General features: G+C 38.4%; 1 protein-coding gene across 1 annotated transcript in view; it reads right to left on the minus strand.

The window, feature by feature from the left end:
• Positions 1 to 2,214: 2,214 nt before the first annotated feature.
• The window catches only part of THSD7B (thrombospondin type 1 domain containing 7B), a 658,530-nt gene continuing 642,039 nt past the window's right edge, over positions 2,215 to 18,705 (minus strand). The window contains exons 22-27 of the mRNA XM_081814537.1: positions 18,540 to 18,705; positions 18,344 to 18,439; positions 15,681 to 15,763; positions 13,389 to 13,581; positions 10,312 to 10,399; positions 2,215 to 4,058 (exon numbers count right to left, since the gene is read on the minus strand). The exon at positions 18,540 to 18,705 is cut by the window's right edge and continues 7 nt beyond it. Of these exons, the coding sequence (XP_081670663.1) occupies positions 3,977 to 4,058; positions 10,312 to 10,399; positions 13,389 to 13,581; positions 15,681 to 15,763; positions 18,344 to 18,439; positions 18,540 to 18,705 (708 nt within the window). The 3' untranslated portion in view covers positions 2,215 to 3,976. The remainder of the gene's footprint in view (positions 4,059 to 10,311; positions 10,400 to 13,388; positions 13,582 to 15,680; positions 15,764 to 18,343; positions 18,440 to 18,539) is intronic.

Raw genomic sequence — 18,705 nt, forward strand, 5'->3', positions numbered from 1 at the left:
ATGGGGACTCATTTTCCAGGTGCGGATTCCCATGGCTAGGGATGCCCAGTGTGGGGCTTGATCCCCTCACTCTTCCATGCTTATGATATGCCTTTCACTTGTGGGTAGCCATGCTGGAGGTTCCTGACCACATCTCTGCCCTTCCTACCCTTTTCAATGTGTCTTTGTTCTTAGGATGTTAGCTGTGGATGATCTGTTTTGCCCGTCTTCAAGTGGTTTTTAGAGTGAGGTGCAATACATGCAGTTGTTAATTTGGTGTGTCCATGGGAGGCAGTGAGCTCAGGATCCTCATACTTTGCCTCCTTCCTGAGATCTTTCTTGTTTCTTGATGTAGGCATTATCATTATAATATATATGTTATCATTATCACTATAGGTTTTACAATGCACATTGTTTAATCTTTACATATATGGGGATTTTCTAGTTTCCTTGTAGTTGATTACTAGTTTCATATCACTGTGTTTAGAAAAGATGCTTGATATTTTAGTCTTCTCGAATTTATTATACTTTGTGTGAGAATGTTGCGTGTGTGCTTGAGAAGAATGTGCGTTCTGCTGCTTTGGGATAAAGTATCTTGTATATGTCAAGTCCATCTGGTCTAACATGTTATTTAAGGCTGTTTCCCTTATTGATTTTGATCTATGAAAGTGGGGAAATAATGCTCCCTATTATTGTATTACTATTTCTCCCTTTAGGTCTATTAATGTTTGCTTTCTAGATTTTAGGTGCTCCTATATTGGGTACATAAATATTTACAAACTTTATATACTTTTTGTATTGACCCATTTATCATTATGTAATGATGTTCTTTGTCTCTGATTACAGTCTGTTTTAAAGTCTATTTTCTGTGATGTAAGTATAGCTATCCTAGCTTTTGGTTTCTACTTGCATGAAATATGTTTCTCCATCTCCCTATTTTCAGTCTGTATGTGTCCTTAGATCTGAAGCAAGTCTCTTGTAGGCAGCATATAGATGGGCCAGTGACTTTTGAACACTTTGTCATATAAATCACGTATCTTTGTTTCATTAAGTCTTTTCCTAAAGTTTTATCTTGTTCTTTCATTTGAACATATTTCTCTGTTTCTTCATTTTCCTTGACTTTGTGTTGGGTTTCTCTCCATTGGATGAAACAGCCACCTCTACCAGTTTTGAAGGAGTAGGCTTTGCATGGATGAACCTGTTTGATAACCGTGCTGGTCTATCAAAAATGACAGGTTTGATAGACCTGTCACTGTCCAAGCAGCCTACTTAGTTCTTTGTGGCTCTCAGGAGGTGAGGGTCTGCCAACACCTGTTACTGTCCCAAAGGGGAGGATCTGAACCAACACTTAAGATTCAGGCTGATTGGAAGCTGATCCTCAGGCAACAGCTTTTAAGCTATGCAAATAGACCTCTTATAGGAGATGACTAGGAGATGGGCTTTTCTGTCTGCTCCTCCTTCACTGAGCCCTGGGGTAATGGCCAGTTAAGTACTGTTTGTCGTTTGATATCTTTTCATTGAACCTATGAACACAATGCCCAGTGGCCACCAGTCAGGTGACCCCTGGTTTGCAGACACGAAAACCAGGGCCCCAGATGCATGTATAGTCTCCTTTCTAGGAGATAGTGGCCACCTGAACAAGGTCATGGGAGAGTGTAAAGATGGGGTCCACCAGCCTCCATGGTCTTTGTATCTTAGTAGGGCCCTAAATGTGTGTTTAGATACCTGACCCTCAGGTCAAAGCTTTTAAGATATGCAGATAGCCTCTTTCATAGAAAGACTGCTGCCTGTATGCTGTGCCCCGGAGGTTAGCCATGGTGAGTCTGTGTGTGTGAATCTTTCAAGAACTATTTCTCAGTTTTCTAGTCTTGAGGTTTTGTGATGCAAGCCCCACTGGCTTTCAAAGGTAGATGGTTTGGGGGGGCATCTCACAGGTACAGGTCTTAAAAGTTGGGGTGCCAAAAGTGGGGTTCAAACCTTTGCTCGTGTAGGAGAAGCTTGGGGTTGTGAGTTCCCTTCCAATCGTGGGTCACTGCACCATGGGTGGGGCTTATGGTGAGATTGTGTCTCAGCTTTTCCTGTCCTGATGTTTGTATTTTCTCATTTGCTTGATGTGTAGGAGTTGCTCAGTTATTTTGGGGGTTTATTTCATTGGGAATTGTTCCCTAGGAAGCTGTAGATTTTGGTGTGTCTGGGGGGGGAGTGTAAGTTGGCAATCCTCTTACATTGCCATTTTGAACCACAAACCCATCTGACCTTTTTTAATGTCTAACCTAAGAGGAAAATGATTTCATTATCTTCATTGTGTGGGTCAAACAAGAGATAATTTGCAGTCCTTATGGTGGATCATACATGGATAAAGGGCACAGCCAGGATTTGATTTCTGAAGCCGGATCTCTTGGAATTACTATGAAGACCGTTGATGCTTTCATTTAAGTGAACTAATAAGAGGCCAACTCTAGGCGGTGTTTGCTCAGTGACACTATAAATATAAGCCATCCTATTTTCATTTTTTTTCTTTTTAAAACCATAGTGTCATTGGATAAAACCAGTTAATCAGTGTTAAATGCTTAACAGAAGTCATAGGACAAATGAAAACATCCTCTATCTTACTGTTTCACATTTCTAACATTCCCATTTTCTTAGGACATTGGCATATCAGTGTTTGCCCTATTTCAGTGGTTTGTTCTAATATTAACTGAGCTTTAAATATTCCTTCAGAGCTACTCTGTATAATTGTAGTTGGCTCTATATCATTGTGTACTCACTAGTGTTGAGAATGTGGAATAAGAATCCTTTCCTGTGGCAGTGATTTCATCTGTCAACCCCAACAGTAGTGCCACAGGGAAACTGTCAGTAAAACTGTTTTTGTCAAAGCAAGGGCATTTCATTAAGTGAATAAATCTAGAATAGGCAACATCTTCTTGAGCACTTTATTTGTTATAAATACAAGTCAATACCACAAGATGGCACCTTCTTACTCTCAACATCTACAATTACAAACAATTATCATCATAAAATGGTTTCAGCTTTTTAATGTTTCTAGGTATTATTGAAACCTTATAAAAGCAAGACTCGCTATAAACAGGATTGGTGTTTGATGTATATTAAATGAGGTCAGAGAATTAAATTCAAAAAAAGAATTTATAAATATTCAGATAAGAAAATTGAAATTATAAAAGCAGAGTTTGTCATCGTTAAACTGAATTACAAGTGTGTATGGTATAGTACTATATCTACATGGCTAAGTTTTTGTTAAAATACAGTGTTAGTAATCAAATAATCTACCTCATTCTCCAATATAACCACCTAACACTCAATACATATTTCATTCAGAAACCACCTAGCTTTCATCTAGACCAGCAGTTATGCCCACTCTTTTTTTTTTTTTCTTCAATAAATGCAACCCATGAAGTGCCATCATCCCCTGGCTACAAAACTAAAGGTAAAAACTCAGAGAATTTCTGAAATGGTAAACCATTCTCTCTGTGTTCATGAAAATAGGCAATCCAATTTGAAAGTCTCTGAACCAATGTAAACTCTAGAAAACTCAGTGTTGAAGTATGGGAAGAATAAAGACTTGCACTAATATAGTGCATAACAAAGCAGTGTCAGGCTCGTCATTTACAGTAAATGCCTTGATTGGATTTTCCTCCAGATTGTCATCATGCTGCTGAAGATAAAGTTTACTGAAGTCTGTGGGAATTCCATCATGTTTTCTTCCTCCCATTTCCAAACAGGAAGAGAAGGGTTTTCAGGACCCTTGGGAAAATCAAAAAATTAAACACACACCCACAAACAACTTGAAAGCAAAATGGCAGACCTAATAATCCTTGACTCCATGTCCAAATGAAGTTAGGCAATATTACTTTTGCAATTTTTGTATTCTGCCCAATGTATCACATCAAGAGATTCCTCAAAAAACTGAGAAGTCTGAGAGCTACAAAAGAGAAAGCGGTTAAGGCAGTTGATGTCTACATTTGGATTTCTTTTCAGGTTACATGTCTAAGTCTCCATCGTAGGCTAAGGTCAGAGGCTTCTGTTGGGGAGGTGTGCTTTGATGTGGTTTTGGTTTCTTGCTGCAAAGGGAAAAGAATTCCTCAGATAAAGGTTCACAGAGTTCTGTTTCATCTGCCAAAGACAATTATGAGGTATAGAAATTCATGTAGTTAAATGACAAAAGATAGAGTGCTCTGAACCTGTGGGTTTCTTTTTTGAATACTTTGTATATTTTATCCCTATTTTAAGGATAAGCTATCATTTTTTCAAAATCTTAAAAATGGTGTCATAGAAACAATGGTAGAGGGCTACTTTTCTTGTTCTTGTTTCTACTCAGTAGTGCAAACATCTGCTGTTCACTAATTCCCAAGCTACGGTGACCCTCATATCAGAGATGTTTCAGAGGACCAGCTGGAGCAGCCAGACTCCTGCCTTACCTTGGTGTGGTTCTTAAGTAACTTAACACACTTCTGCTCTGGCCTGGAACCTGACATTTAGATGCCATGTCACCCGAGTCTGTCAGGAAACTTTCTCTGATCTTGCACCATGCAGAGCCACTCTCACCTGGTCTCTGTTTTACCTGAGGTTGACAACTTTGCCAGGTCAAGGAGGGCGGCTCTTCCTTCTCATAGAGAAGTTGAGTAACCTTGGCCAATCACAGAGTCATGGCCCAGATCTGGGGCAAAACAACCTGCAGTACACTTTTTCTTTAGTATGGGCAAAACTCAATTTGTCTTTATGAATATTTATAGTTTGAATTTTGCCACATCGTACCCCAGCCCTACCATACTCTTTCTCCTCCTTCCTCAGTGCCTTTGCTTTGCCATGCCTTCAGAGCCTAGCTCTTTGGGGTGGTCCTTACCAGCAGGGAGCCAACTGTTTCCTTGTCTCCAAATTTGTTTATTTTATATAGCATCTATTATTATTTGGAAGTATACTAAGTGCCAACCTTGTGTACAGCATTCTACATAAAATATCTCAATAAACCCAGAACAACCCCGGGGGGGGGGGGAAGCATTAGGTTCAATACTTTACAGAGAAGGACTAAAGAGGTTACTTACCTTCCCCCAAGTCACTGAGTGGCTGAGGCTGAAATTTAAGCACGTCTAACACAGAGGCCCAGGCCCTTAACCTCTTCTGTGCACTCTCTCTGTATCCATGCCATTAACTTGGCATGCAGTAAAAACATTTTGTCTATACATGGGAATTTTTATACTTTGAACTTAATTTCCATGTGTACAATTCAGTGGCATTTAGTATATTCACAATGCTGTGTAACCATCATCTTATCTAATTCCAGAACATTTTCATCACCCCAAAGAAAAACTCTTGTACCCACTGAAGTAGTCTTCCTACTTCCCCTACCCTCAGCCCCTGGTAATCACTTAACTTTCCACCTCTTAGGGATTTGCCTATTTTGGATATTTCATACAGATGGAGTCATACTATGTGGCCTTTCTGTCTGGCTTCTTTCCCTTAATGGTTAAAATGGAGACTTTTGTATTATGTGAATTTTACCACATACACAAAAAGAGATGCTTGTTAGAATTAAAATGGGTCTAGGGAGAATCACCTAGTTTAAATGCTCAAGTTCTAAAACTAATTTTTTTTTTTTTTGGTTTGCTAATGAACACTGCAAAAATAAGAAATTAAAAATGATTTTAAAAATCACTAAAGGAAAAACCACAGATCCTATCAGTGTTCCTGCTTGGCATCTGGGGTGCAGTGATGCTCAATGGGTGATGAGCTGAGGATAGGCCAAAACCTGCTCTAGCATCCTCTGCCATGGGATCCTTAGTCTCTGATTTTGTGCTTCTCAAAAGGGTATTCACTATATAGTTATTAGAATATTCAACTTAACTTTATATATAAGTATATTCCAGTGGCTCTAGGTCTATTGCTTGGTCCTGTCTCTAGCATAGAGAATGGGCCCAGCTTGAAATGAGGTCCAGAGCATGCTAATCTGCAGCATTTCAATGTACTATGAAATCACACCACAGTTTAGGACAACTTGGAAGTGACAGCTTGTGCATCTACTTGAAGGTTGTTCTAATAACGAGATAGTTCATCTGAAATGACAGTTGGGATCTTCTCCATCCTATATCTCCTGCCTTTTGGAGGAGAAAGGAAGAGAGATGAAGAAATGGAGGTGCTTCCAGAAAGTAAGTTTTTGACAATCCATTCTTAATTAGCATTTGCCAAGGGCTAATGGGCAGAGAGAAATGGATAGAGATGGCTGGATCTTTATATTGATATTGCCTGGGAGACATCTAAACTTGGCCAGCCTGTTGTTGGGCCTATAAAATTCTCAAACTATTAGAGATATTTTTATGAATGAGTTTCCATGCATGGGATTACGGGGAAAAAAAAAGAGGGGTCTCCTATTATGTAGGCCTTAAATCCTTGTGGGCCATGGGGTGTGTTGGGGATCATTTGGATGAAGACCTCATTTTTTATGAATCTCTTCAAATCGTTTAACCTCTTAGCTGATACTATCATAACTATGAATATATGAGAGTTGAGAAATTTTAGAGTTTAAAAGAAGTTCTTAAATGCTGGTAAACTAAGTGCTACATGCTGGGTGGCTGTGAGTTTACGGTTTCCTGACTAGTTAAGAAGATCTCTGAGGGGAGGGGCTGGGTAGCCGGGCTGTCCTTAGCAAAGCCAGCAACTAGGAGACCTGTCTTGAGAGGCCCTGCTCTCTTTCCTTTCTCCCTTACTGGTATTCATTTTTCCCTTAAGAAATACTTTTTTAAAAATATCTTTTCTCGTCAACTCTGATATCAGGAAAGGTGTGACCACTTCACACTGAATCAGGACCTGCAAATGCCTGCCACCTAGGCCACCACCACTCATCCTGTACCCACAGTGGATCTCTAATCCCTCACACCATTCTTCCCTGTCGGACTGAGGTGTTGCCTCATAACTCTTCCTAATGGAGCACTCTTGACAGCCACCACCACTTTCAGGGTTGGCCGAGGGATAAAGCTATTACACACCATTGGCTGTAAGAGACCATTGCATGACACACATTTAAAGTGACCTCTTCCGTGATCATTTGCATTTTAGCAAAGGATAAACCCATGAAGCCAGAAAAGCAAACTGATGATGAACGGACAGGCAAACTGCTGGGACTTAACAGCACCATTGAATTTAAGCCCCAAGGACCCATCCCCAGGGCAGTAGAGATTAAATAGCTTGATGAAAGCCTGAAATGGTCTTTGGTTTAGGCAGGCACTCCTGAGGGCAGAGCCTCCGGTGGTGGGGGCACTACTCTCAAACTTGGGCAGAACGAGGCCCCATTTACTGAGTTGCACTGGGCAGGGCAGAATGGATATGCTATAGATAGTTATCTGGAGCAATCTTCTGGCACTATGTTTAGATTAACTACAAGCTCACCCAGTGCTCGTCTTCACTAAATTGCCTCATGGATCTTTACTGCCAGGGGAGCAGGGGCATCAGTAATATTTCAAAAACTTCGAACACTAATGGTAGATGTACAAAGGGTTGTATTTGAACGAAGTGGTCCTTAAGAAGACTATTTTTCTATATTTTCTCAAAAGCATTTCTAAGTTTTATTATAAATTGCTTTCATCCAAAGTATACACCTAAGGCCTGGCATTTTATAGCAGTTCTCTAGTCCTAAGCCTTTTATATTTTGGGGAGAAAATATAAAATCTCCAACACTGTCATCTAACTCCTCTGCACGCTATTTAATAGAAGTAAATGCTGTGGAAGTATCTATTTGGACTCTAGGCAGCTCATATGTAACAGTAAATGGTATGTGTTTTGATATCAATAGGTCTGTTCCGAGGTCTATAGCTTATTTGGGAAACAAGGAGCCTCTAAAAAAAATATGAAAACTGTAGCCACTACATTGAATCTAAAGAGTTTTTAGGATCACAAGAGAAAGAAATTGCAGACTAGAAGACCAGTGGAAAGAGCATAATCTCTGGGCCTAGGCAAACCTAGAGGTCAGTTTACCAGGATGATGACCTCAGGTCAGTGATCCTCAGAAAAGTTCAATAACTTAGCTCTCTTTAAAATGGGTATGCTAGAGCAACAACTTGGTAGATAATTGTGAGGACTGAAAAGGCAACCTGTGTAAAATATTTATTCATCCACTATTCTACTTTGGGTGGTAGAGGAGGAAGATACTAAAGAAACAACAACTATAATCACAGCCTAGAATAAATGCCAGAGACGAGGAAGAATGGATAAGTGATTCCAGACTATTTGGGAAAATGCTGGCATTTGCATTTTACTGGGAAAAACCAATAAATTCATTCTAGATGGGAATGAGATAGAAGGAAGCAGAAGAAGCCTCCTTGTAAAATTAGAAGGTACCACTCTAAGTACCCTTACATTCAGTACTTTATATATGCACAGTACCAATAAAATGGTGAACTTCCCCAATACATGTGAATGTGTACGGGGGGTCTTGGGATAAAACTTCTGAAACAGCAACACAAAGAGACTGAAAGTGCTGTATCTCAACAACTTAGATAGAAATGAAGATGGTAAACTTGAAAAACTGAACCTGACTGTGGAAAGGGAATTAAAGCAATGATGAAGATGGACACAGACTCTTATGAAACATGAAAGTAGAATGTGTATATTATAATGAACTAAGATTGATGGGAATGTAGAACTATTTTATCAAAATAATTTATAAAGGAGGTAGTTTTTAAAAAGTCTTCAATGAGAAAAATAGATTTAGGCTTATACAACACAGCAGACTATCCAAGGCATAGGGAAATAGAAGTGAAATTGCAGATTGTTCAAGCTTATTGTGGAAGATCAAAGAAAGCCACTGCTGGTGTCTGATCATCTGGCTAAATTTTAGGAAGACTGATTTATGTAATTTGGTCACTGAAAGGTAAGGAAAAACTGAATTTAGAAAACTGTTTACAGAATTCAGTGATGTACCTAATTAATCCCCAGAGTTTAGAGTCATTCAGAAAGGGCCTCAATAAACATTTATTATTGAAGGAATAGAGAAATGTAAAAAGGCAAAATTAATGACTGTTACTATAAATTACTACATCCCCAATTCCAAATCCTATGGTTCCCTCCTCCCTGGAATACCTAAGAGATTAAAAATTAACAATGATGATACATCTAAGCTGTTACAAAAGAACAAACTATCTTATTCCCTTACACTGTGTTGGGCCATTACTTTCGGAGAAGCTTCTCATCTGTCAAACCTTCATGTCTTTTGTTGCAACAGAAGACCCTTTCCTCCTTTTTTAATCTTTTCTAGTGATGAATGCATCCTACTACTCTGAACCTCATATAAGGCTTTCAACTTCACATTTGTTCATTAAGACAGGATCTAGGAATACACAAAAAATTTATCAATTGAGACAAAAATTGGTCAAATCATTTGAGTGTAGGGTGAAGAACTAACCAACGGTGTTACTTTTTACTACAGCACTATGGAAATAGTAGATAGATTCAATTTCTAGCACTATAGGTAGAAGAAAGAATTAGTCATCTTACCTTCTTCACTAATTTTCACTGATCCAAAGATTTATAAACGTGTGTAACCTTGGAAACAGAATTTGAGGCTAAATGCACAAAGGCTGGATTTGAATTGAGATTAAAACTTGGGTAAAAATTCTGAAGGAAACAGTTTAATAGATGATGAGTATAAATATGGAGAAAAAAACTTTGATCCTATGAAATTTTGCTTTGGAAGCTATTCTCAACACTTGAAAACATTCAAATGTATTTACTTCTGTCTGGTTTCAAGACCAGCTCATCAACTAAAGTATATTCTGTACAGTAAACCAATCATCATTTTCTGAGAAGAATAAATTTTCAGGAACAAGTCACTTACAAAATGGGGTTCCTGGAATTGACAAAATTTTCTCATATCTGGTCAAGGTGGATAAACATGTGGCTCTACTATTTAAAATGTACTAAACAGGTTGTTTGAACCGACTGGTCAAGATAGGTCAATTTAAGAATTAGAATTATTAGCTCTTAGCCTTAGCTGCATTTCAGCATTACCTGAGATGCTTTTAAACATCTGGATGACCTGGACAGAGGCAAGACTAATTAACTCAGAATCACTGGGGCTGGGAGCCAAGTTTCAGTCCCCAGGAGTACTAAGAGAAGCTAAAATGCAGTCAAAGCTGAAAACTAATCAAAAATGATTTATTTGAAAGCCACCTAAAAGAAGCTTATGTCAAATGAGGACAGGAAAGACAAATGATTTCAAGTATTCTACTGTTGATAATTACTTGTGGGTTAATGGCCATGGATCTTTTAGTATAATACCTCACCTATCAGAATATGGAATGTAATGTTTTACTAGTTAGTACTTACCAAAGAAGGTAGGAAGTAAATACTAGGAAAATCATGATAAGAAAACCTCCACCTGAAACTCCATAAACCCATATTTTTACACGGCCATCTGTTTAAGATAGATAGAGATTAAATAACAAGCTTAGCATACAAAAGTCTTCTCATCTGAATTCTGAGACTGGCATAAGTCACAATCATAGTGGAACTACCCATATGTGACAGCTAGAAAACATCCAACGCAGGTGAAAATGTAAAACAGTCTATCAAATTTTTCACAATGGCAAACACACACCAGTAATCATTACTGCATAAGATCTAACAATTGTCAGGCTATTTTAAATGTATCTGTGTATAGTCTTATACATATAGTACAAAAAGTATTGCAATACATTTTGACAACACAGAACCAAAAGATTAAGAGGCCATCCTGTATGCAAAGAAAACTATCACCACTTTTGGTGACAGATGATGTCGAGTGAACAAAAACTTTATGCCCAAATAATGTCAAATTATAACCACACATGTAAAAGTATAGACATTATTTTGATATCCTATCTGCCAGAGTTAAGAAAAATAAAACCAAGTAAGTCTGATCTGTTTTGTGATTTTTACTATGTTATATATAACTTCAGTGTACAAATGGTTTTATGTGAGCACAGTTGACTGAGAAAGACAATGGCCTTAGCATTCCCAAGGAACTGCCTTCCTTTCTGAAAGGCAGACACACACAGAAGATTCATTATACTACATGAATGTAATTAACTGCAGGTCCAAAAAAACAGCTCAGCATCTTATTTGAAAGGCTTCTGTGGGATGAACAACTATCAAAATCTATTGTAAACACTTGTTTGGAATAAAATCACAATTACATTCAATTATATTGTCACTACCCATTACAGTTTTTGCTTACAAGACACTTTAAAGCCTCAGTTAGGTCTTAGAATGAGGTTTCAATGCGGTAATGATATTTTTCTATGGTCATGAAACTTTTAACAAAGCTTTGATTCTGATCTCTTTGAAACACTAATGATGAAATCCCCTCTTCTGAGTTTTTTACATCGGGGGTGGGGGGGGGGGAAGTCGTCTCTGAGTGAGAAAGCACCTTTCATCTTCTTACTCCTAAACCTCACAGAGCTGAAATATTTGGAGGATCGAGAACTTTTAAATCCCCAGTGTAGAGGTATGTGGTCCATGTTACTTAAAAGCGAATATAACTTTTTATAATAACATAATGGATAGGATCAAACTTCACACTATTAAAAAAAGATATGTAGTGAAAAATAAGTCACCCTGCTACTTTCTCTCAATTCCCAAGCCAGGAGCTACCACTGTTACCATTTTCCTTCCCTTTAGCATTTTAGTTTCCTTTGTATATGCAAACGTATATACGTAGATGCATACAAAATATACACCTATTTTTAAAGAGCTACAAATGGCACATATTTTGAATTGTATTTTTTAAAATAATTTCCCATGCTAGATCATAAGACAAGTCTCATTCTTTTTAATATGAGGCATATTGGGTACTTGTATCCTATTTTGTTTCCACTAATCTTCTTTATAAGAAGCATTTGTAATAAACATCATTTAGTATACATATATATATTTGTAGGATGGGTTCTTAGGAAATAAATTTTAGGTCAAACTGTATGATACATATTGCCTAAATGTCTTTTTAGAGGTTGCTCTAATTTACACTCCCATCATGAGAAAAACATAGATACACATACCTATATTTACATACATGGCACTATTGATGTTTTAATTAGCCCCCAAAGGCTAAGGACCTCACTTGTGGATTTGAGCATTCATTTCTCTAGAACCTCACCCTAATTCTCCTCCTGAACTGGGGTCTACAGGCAATGGGTGGGCCTGGTTACATTTCCTACCACCCTTCCTTCAGATTTAAAGCTACTGCTACTTTAATCACAAAATGAATGAGATGTTTTAAAAATCTATGGCATGCCCAGACATGGAGTGGAATCAGAAATAAGAGACTCTGGTCATCCTGAAAAGTTGGCTAAGGAACGTACATCTGGTTTCTCCTGCTAGATCTAGTGTCCTTTGGGCCCAGGCTCTGGTTTTTGCTTCATTTAAGCATATCATTAAGACACTTTTGATACATAGAGGCCTGGGGTCTGGGAGGAAATTCCCAGGGTATGTTTTGCCTGAGCTCTGTGTACATCTTCCTCTCCATGCCCTGTCTGCCAGGCCACTTTGCTTAATTATTAGTAGCATTTTGTTTCCTAGCAAAGGTATGTAGAATTAGCACCGAGAATCTTGCTTTCATTTTCTGCATACTTCATAAGGGGGGTAGTGGAAACCCAACTGCTATGATCTGACTTTCATATCTTCCTATCACTTATGGGTGATAGGACCTGGGTCAAATTCATTTTTCCTGTTTCAGACTCCTAATCTCAAAATCATTAGGTTTTTGCAACCTAATGAGATCACTCAATACAACCAGCACAGAATGACAAGGTACACAGAAAGCTTCTCCTTAATAACCACCAATTCCTGACCCCTGCAGGCCCAGCACTGTGATAAAATTTACAACAGTCCTGCAAGATCGGTGTCTTTGGACCTCTTTCCTCATTTATGAAATCAGTGGAGAGAGGCGAAGACATTACACTCAATCACAAAACAGGTACATTCCGAGTCTTGATGCCAAGGTCTGTCTCTGAATTTAAGGCTCTTTACAGTTCCACGAGTGTTTCTCAAACCATATAGGGTCCCTAGGCATTTCCTGAGGTATCTTCAGATTCTTGATCTATTCCAACTTTTGCTTTTAATTTCAATTATATACACAAATTCAGTTACTTTTGCAGAGGTAATTTACAATGAAAAGATAATTTTAAAGGCTAAAATTTTGGGGACTTAATTCCCTATCTCTTAGACTGGGGTTGAAAGAGACTTCTCTTCAACCTTCCATGAGAACATTTTACATTTAAAGGAACTACCCCTTTTTGGCATTCAAATTTGAGAAACCTTGAATTGGACCACATCACCTCTCCTGTCTCCTCTTTCTCTCCTTCCCTCCATTATGAACCCCAACACCCCACGAGTAAATGTGTATTTCTTACTCTTAATAAATGTACCTGGATCAAGGGGTTGAAGTGACCATCCTTTAAAAATGTCATGTATCTTTGAATTCACAGGTCTGTTTTTCCCCGCAAGGTTCTTCACATCAGCTTTTTTATCTTCAGAGCCGGGTACTTTCATGCAGTAATCCAGGAAACCATTGGATCTCATGATCTCTGTATAACCCTTCTCACAGCCACAGACTCCACCCTACAGCATCCAAAATAGTTTTATGGTTACACGGTGATGACAAAGAACAAGGTAAAAGTTGGAATCACTTAATACCTGTGTGATGTGTGTTATGGCGATTGGGAGTTTTTCGGCAATAGAGTTGCCCAAGAGATGAAAAACTGAGCAGTTCCTTTTTGTGAATTCCAAAGTCAACCCTTAAATACATCATCAGACTTTTCTACAGGTTGACAATTCTCATGCCTTCCAGGTATTCTTTGTCTTTTCTCTCTTACAGAGATTTTAAGTCATTTAATCAAATTATCCTACACTCCCCCCCAGTCTTGATGCCAAGGTCTGTCTTTACAGTTCCACGAGTGTTTCTCAAACCATATAGGGTCCCTAGGCATTTCAAATTCCTGCCCGCTCACTCGAACCTACTGACCTTGATGCTGAGAAGTAAAGCAACAGGGATTATGTACCAGCGCCTTTGGGCTTTGTGCTCTTTGATGTTGGTTTCCGAGCCAGCTGCTGAATGTGGCTTACCACCTTCGACCATTGATCACTAACTAGTCTGAACTACCTCTCTGCTTGCAGGCTTGGTTCTGCCCTCAAGGAGGGCAGCCTAAGTGGAGAAAAAAAAAAAAGACTTCACCAAAGGCACATGTCCCACATTCTTCCTTGGAGTACCCTGAGTGTCACACTACAACACATTCCTAGTTGGCATTGGGACAATGGGCTCTTCATGTTTCTCTGTGAATTCCTGGTCATTTTCATGTACAATAAACCTCTCCAAGGTGCTGGCTAGGGTGAGATATAACAAACAAGGATTTCCTTCTGTCTCTAGCAGTGAAACTGAAAATAATTGTTCTTCCGTCCTCCAGGAAACAAAGACAACAGAGAAGAATAGAACAAGTTAAGCATAAAATTATGAATCTGAAGGACTTTGCTGTAGGGGCGCCTTACCTGAAAATATATGGAATTTTTGGAACAGACCCCAGTCTCACACAGCCACTCAAGTCTGTATGATTCATCAGGATCAATATATTTGGGTCATTGATTGTTAACACATCAATTTTAAGGAGCAATAGATACTAAAACTAAGGGGGGCACCTCAATCTTCTACAAAAGGAAAAGGCCAGAAAAGTAGGGTAAAATTAATAATTGCCCATTGTTTAGTAAAAGGCAGCATTCCTATAATGACATCACAGTATTTCATTTCAAGATATTACAGGGTGTTCAATAGAGAGCTAATTAAGATCTCCTCCAGTCTAAGTGAAAAAGCTGTAACTGATCACATGTGCCAAAAGTTCAAGGCAAAAGGTATTTGTTTTATTAAAGAGCGTATCCAGACAGTTGGTGGAAAGCTACACCTTCTACTTTGCAAACCTGATTAGCCTCTGAAGTTGTTGCTGACCTCTCTTTTCTCCTCTGTAAGCTTAGGTACTAGCTTTTCTGCAGTATAGAATTAGCCCACCTTGAAGTGAAAGAACCATAAAATAGGACTGAGTGCTTGAATTATTTTTAACCAGATCAGTTTTGGAAAGAGCACATAATAATAAGAAACGTGTTTCTTTAAGGAACATGACATAATTTTATATATGCACTGCTCATTATGAGTGCCATTGATTAGAATACATTGCACATTCTGCATTAGTTCCAGAGCAGTGGTAAATGGGAGTCAAGGGAGAAGAACGGAAGAAAGAGTTCTGCTTTAAAAAAATGCGTGCACATACGTAATTTTTCCTCATAGGCAAATATTTAACTTATTTTAAATGAACTGAAAATTTACTCATACTAGCGTAATCAATTTACTAAATAATTAGCAAATATGAACATTGATAAGATCTTTCCAAATAGTTTGGGTAGATGAAAGGCTAATAAAGAATAAATCAACTGAGGACATTTATTGATAAGCAGAGTATATGAATTAGCTATCTGAAAGACAGATTTGGCTATAGCCTTAAGACGTGGCCCTATTAAAAAAAAAAAAATCCTTAATAGCTGTGATTATTCCTGCAAATTCCTCTAGATGGTACCGTGAGCACACGAAACTGCTGCTGTGGTCTACTGGAAAACACCCAACAGCATATGCAGAAGACAGCAGGTAAAGGTCTAGAAGTCTCCAGCACAGGACTCACCTGTGTACAGTAGGAGAAAGGTTTTCTGCAGGCTGGATTACACTGCCGGATAGCAGCAGGACGTGCCTGAGGGGAGCAGCCTCCTACAAAAAAACAAAAACAAAATAACACAAAAACCCACCATCATTTGTGGACTTTTCTGCGCTGAACGTTAAAAAAGAATTGTTTTCCTCTCTTGCCACTGTGTAACAGTATTCTTTTTTATATGCATTTGCTGACACAGAGGCCAGCTGTATTTTATTGATTAGGAAGAACTGTTCAAGATGGTGGCAGTAGTTTTTATACCTACTCATTGGCAATGTCATTCTAGCATATGGCTCTGCTTGAGGGCCACATCTGTGTGCCGGGCCAGGAAAAGAATGGATGAAATTTCAACTGAAGTTCAGGAGCAGAAAATATATCTGCTCAAAGACTCATTCTATGTATATTTTTCTCCAGTGCCTGAATACCTCAACTAGGCAATAAGCCAGTTGGCAACAACCAATGCTAAAAGGATGCCATGGATAGATTTATGGACCACAGTAGCAAACTCCTTGGTAAAACTTTAAAATGTGTCTTAACCAGAATGCATCTACACACACACAGTCACATATGGAGCTCGACACATTTTTAAAAGCAAATGTATAAGCTCCAGGAGAGGCGGTCATACATCTGATACCATACTTGCTGCTATTAAATATTTTTGAGTAAATGGATGGAATAATGTCTATACTCTGCAGTAATTTACATAGTAGCCATGCCTTTCAGGATTCGGGGACTAGTCTAAGAACTTGATGTATTTGAGGGCAGTATTTAAATTGTATTTATGTAATACTGGTTTTACTTATAGATTCCAGCTTTTGCCTTACTATATAATTGTCACCCAATTATAGTTTATGATTTGGTAGCTAGCAAAAAGCTTTGAGCCTAAGATGGTGTAGGAAACAGATTTTTGTTTTCCCTGTGAATGAAGCAGCTAAATTCTTAGTGTTACTAAAAGTATAAAAATCCCCACAGGGGAAAAACAACAAAAAAACCCCCTAAAATCCAGAATTATACCTACGTGTGAAATGGGTAATTTGGACATGGTGTTGTTGCTACCCATACTGCTGGGGGCGCTGTTTCCACTCTTTTAACCAGTGATCTCCCAAGAGCGGTGTCTGCGCCCCTGGGGACAGAATCTCTAGGGAATCGGCTAGAAAATACTAGAATTTTTGTTTAAATTTAAGAAAGAAGCTGTAATACTTAGCAGCTGGTCGTGCTAACCTGAGCTCATCAGTGGATGGCCCAGTATTGTAGACTGGTGCAACAAGTACACTGAGGAGACTTTGACAGTGTAACCCTCACTTGCCAACTCTCAGCATGCTGCAGAGGATGCTGCTTGTGGTGTTCCTGGTCAAACAGATTTGCAACGTATTTAGTTTCAACAATAACTTACAGAACGGGCAAGCAGCTTAAAATAAATTACCTTATGGATAAACTACAGATTAAAGGGAATACTATAATGCAAATATAGGCAAATAATACCAAGAAGGAGCTGACAATTCTTCAATTCCTACAGAAGAATAGAAATTCTCTCACGGATATGATAAGCTCTGTCAGCTGCAGTAGCAGTAAAAACAATGACAATTTTCTCTGAGAAGGCATTAAAAAACGTTAAAATTGAGATCATTTGTACAATCAGATTGTATCCACTGTCAAGCAATAATGACTAGCAAAATATCCAAAACCAAGCTTCCAGTGCATGATACAAATCTTTATAACTTACAGCAAAAGTTTTTTTTGTGCCATTAAGAAATATAGTTTATTATATCTTTACCCACCCTTTGATTTTCAACTTTTGTATGTGTTTTATAATATGATATGGTAGCATCATAGAATGTTGAGGTGTCATCAAAAACTTTTTACTGAGAAGGTACAGGATTTAAAACGTTAGAGACTATTGTTTTAAACTCCCATGTGTCTTTTTCAGCCTTTGTCTCAGAACATGATATTTAAGGAAATTTTATTGTGTAAGTCATTGGGTGTATTATGGGTCTTCAGATAGAATGGTTTGCTTTCTAAGAAGCAAAGGTCTATTGCTCAGCCGTAAGAATGAAGTCTTGCCATTTGCAACAACATGCATGGGCCTGGAGGGTATTATGCTAAGTGAAATAAGCAAGACCGAAAAAGACAAATACCATATGATTTCACTCATACATAGAATCCAAAAAACAAAAAACTCAGAACAAATGAACAAACAACAAAAAAGAACGCACCAGATTTATAAATACAGAAAATAAACTGGTGGTTGCCAAAGGTGGGGGAGCGGGTGTGTTGGGTGAAATGAGTGAGGAGGATTAAAAAGTACAAATTTCTAGTTATAAAATAAGTCACAGGGAAGGAAAATGCAGCATTGGGAATATAGTCAATAATGCTGTAATACAGTTCTCTTGGTGGGCATCTTGTATATAATTATTGGATCACTCTGTTGTACACCTAAATCTAATTTATTGTTAAATGCCAAGTACACTTCGATTAAAAATTTAAAACAAAATAAGGTCTAATGACAATTTGCTATGAAGATCATCTAAGGCCACCTGCCCAGTCTTCTCGTGCTTATAATTTGTAAGCTAATTCTTCTCACAAACAGCAACACTCAGAGATCTTTTTGAAGTGCCCACACAAATCTTAGGCAGGAATACCTGTGACATTAATGCCATCTGAACGTTGGCACCATACAGTTCGTTCATTATTGTTCCAAAGACTTGCTTTCCATGTGTAGTGATAACATTTGCCTCCTGCAAGTAAATATGATAACAGCGGTTCTATTACACCTCACGTAAAAATAGAATAAGCATTGATCAATCAAGGTTGAGAACTGAAAAGTGCTCTTGGTACCTGCACAAGGGCGTGTTTCTAGAACCTGCTGAGGGCAGCTGTCTTGGTTCTCAAAAGACTGGACTATAAATGTCCTTGACCTAGATTGGCGGCCCATTGTCTCGAAGCTTCTTCCATTGACGCAGGTTAATTCACATGTGCTCCATTCTGACCATTCCGTTGAGTG

Source organism: Leptonychotes weddellii, chromosome 3 (assembly GCF_054177405.1).
Source record: "Leptonychotes weddellii isolate Sample4059 chromosome 3, ASM5417740v2, whole genome shotgun sequence".
Lineage (NCBI taxonomy): Eukaryota > Metazoa > Chordata > Mammalia > Carnivora > Phocidae > Leptonychotes > Leptonychotes weddellii.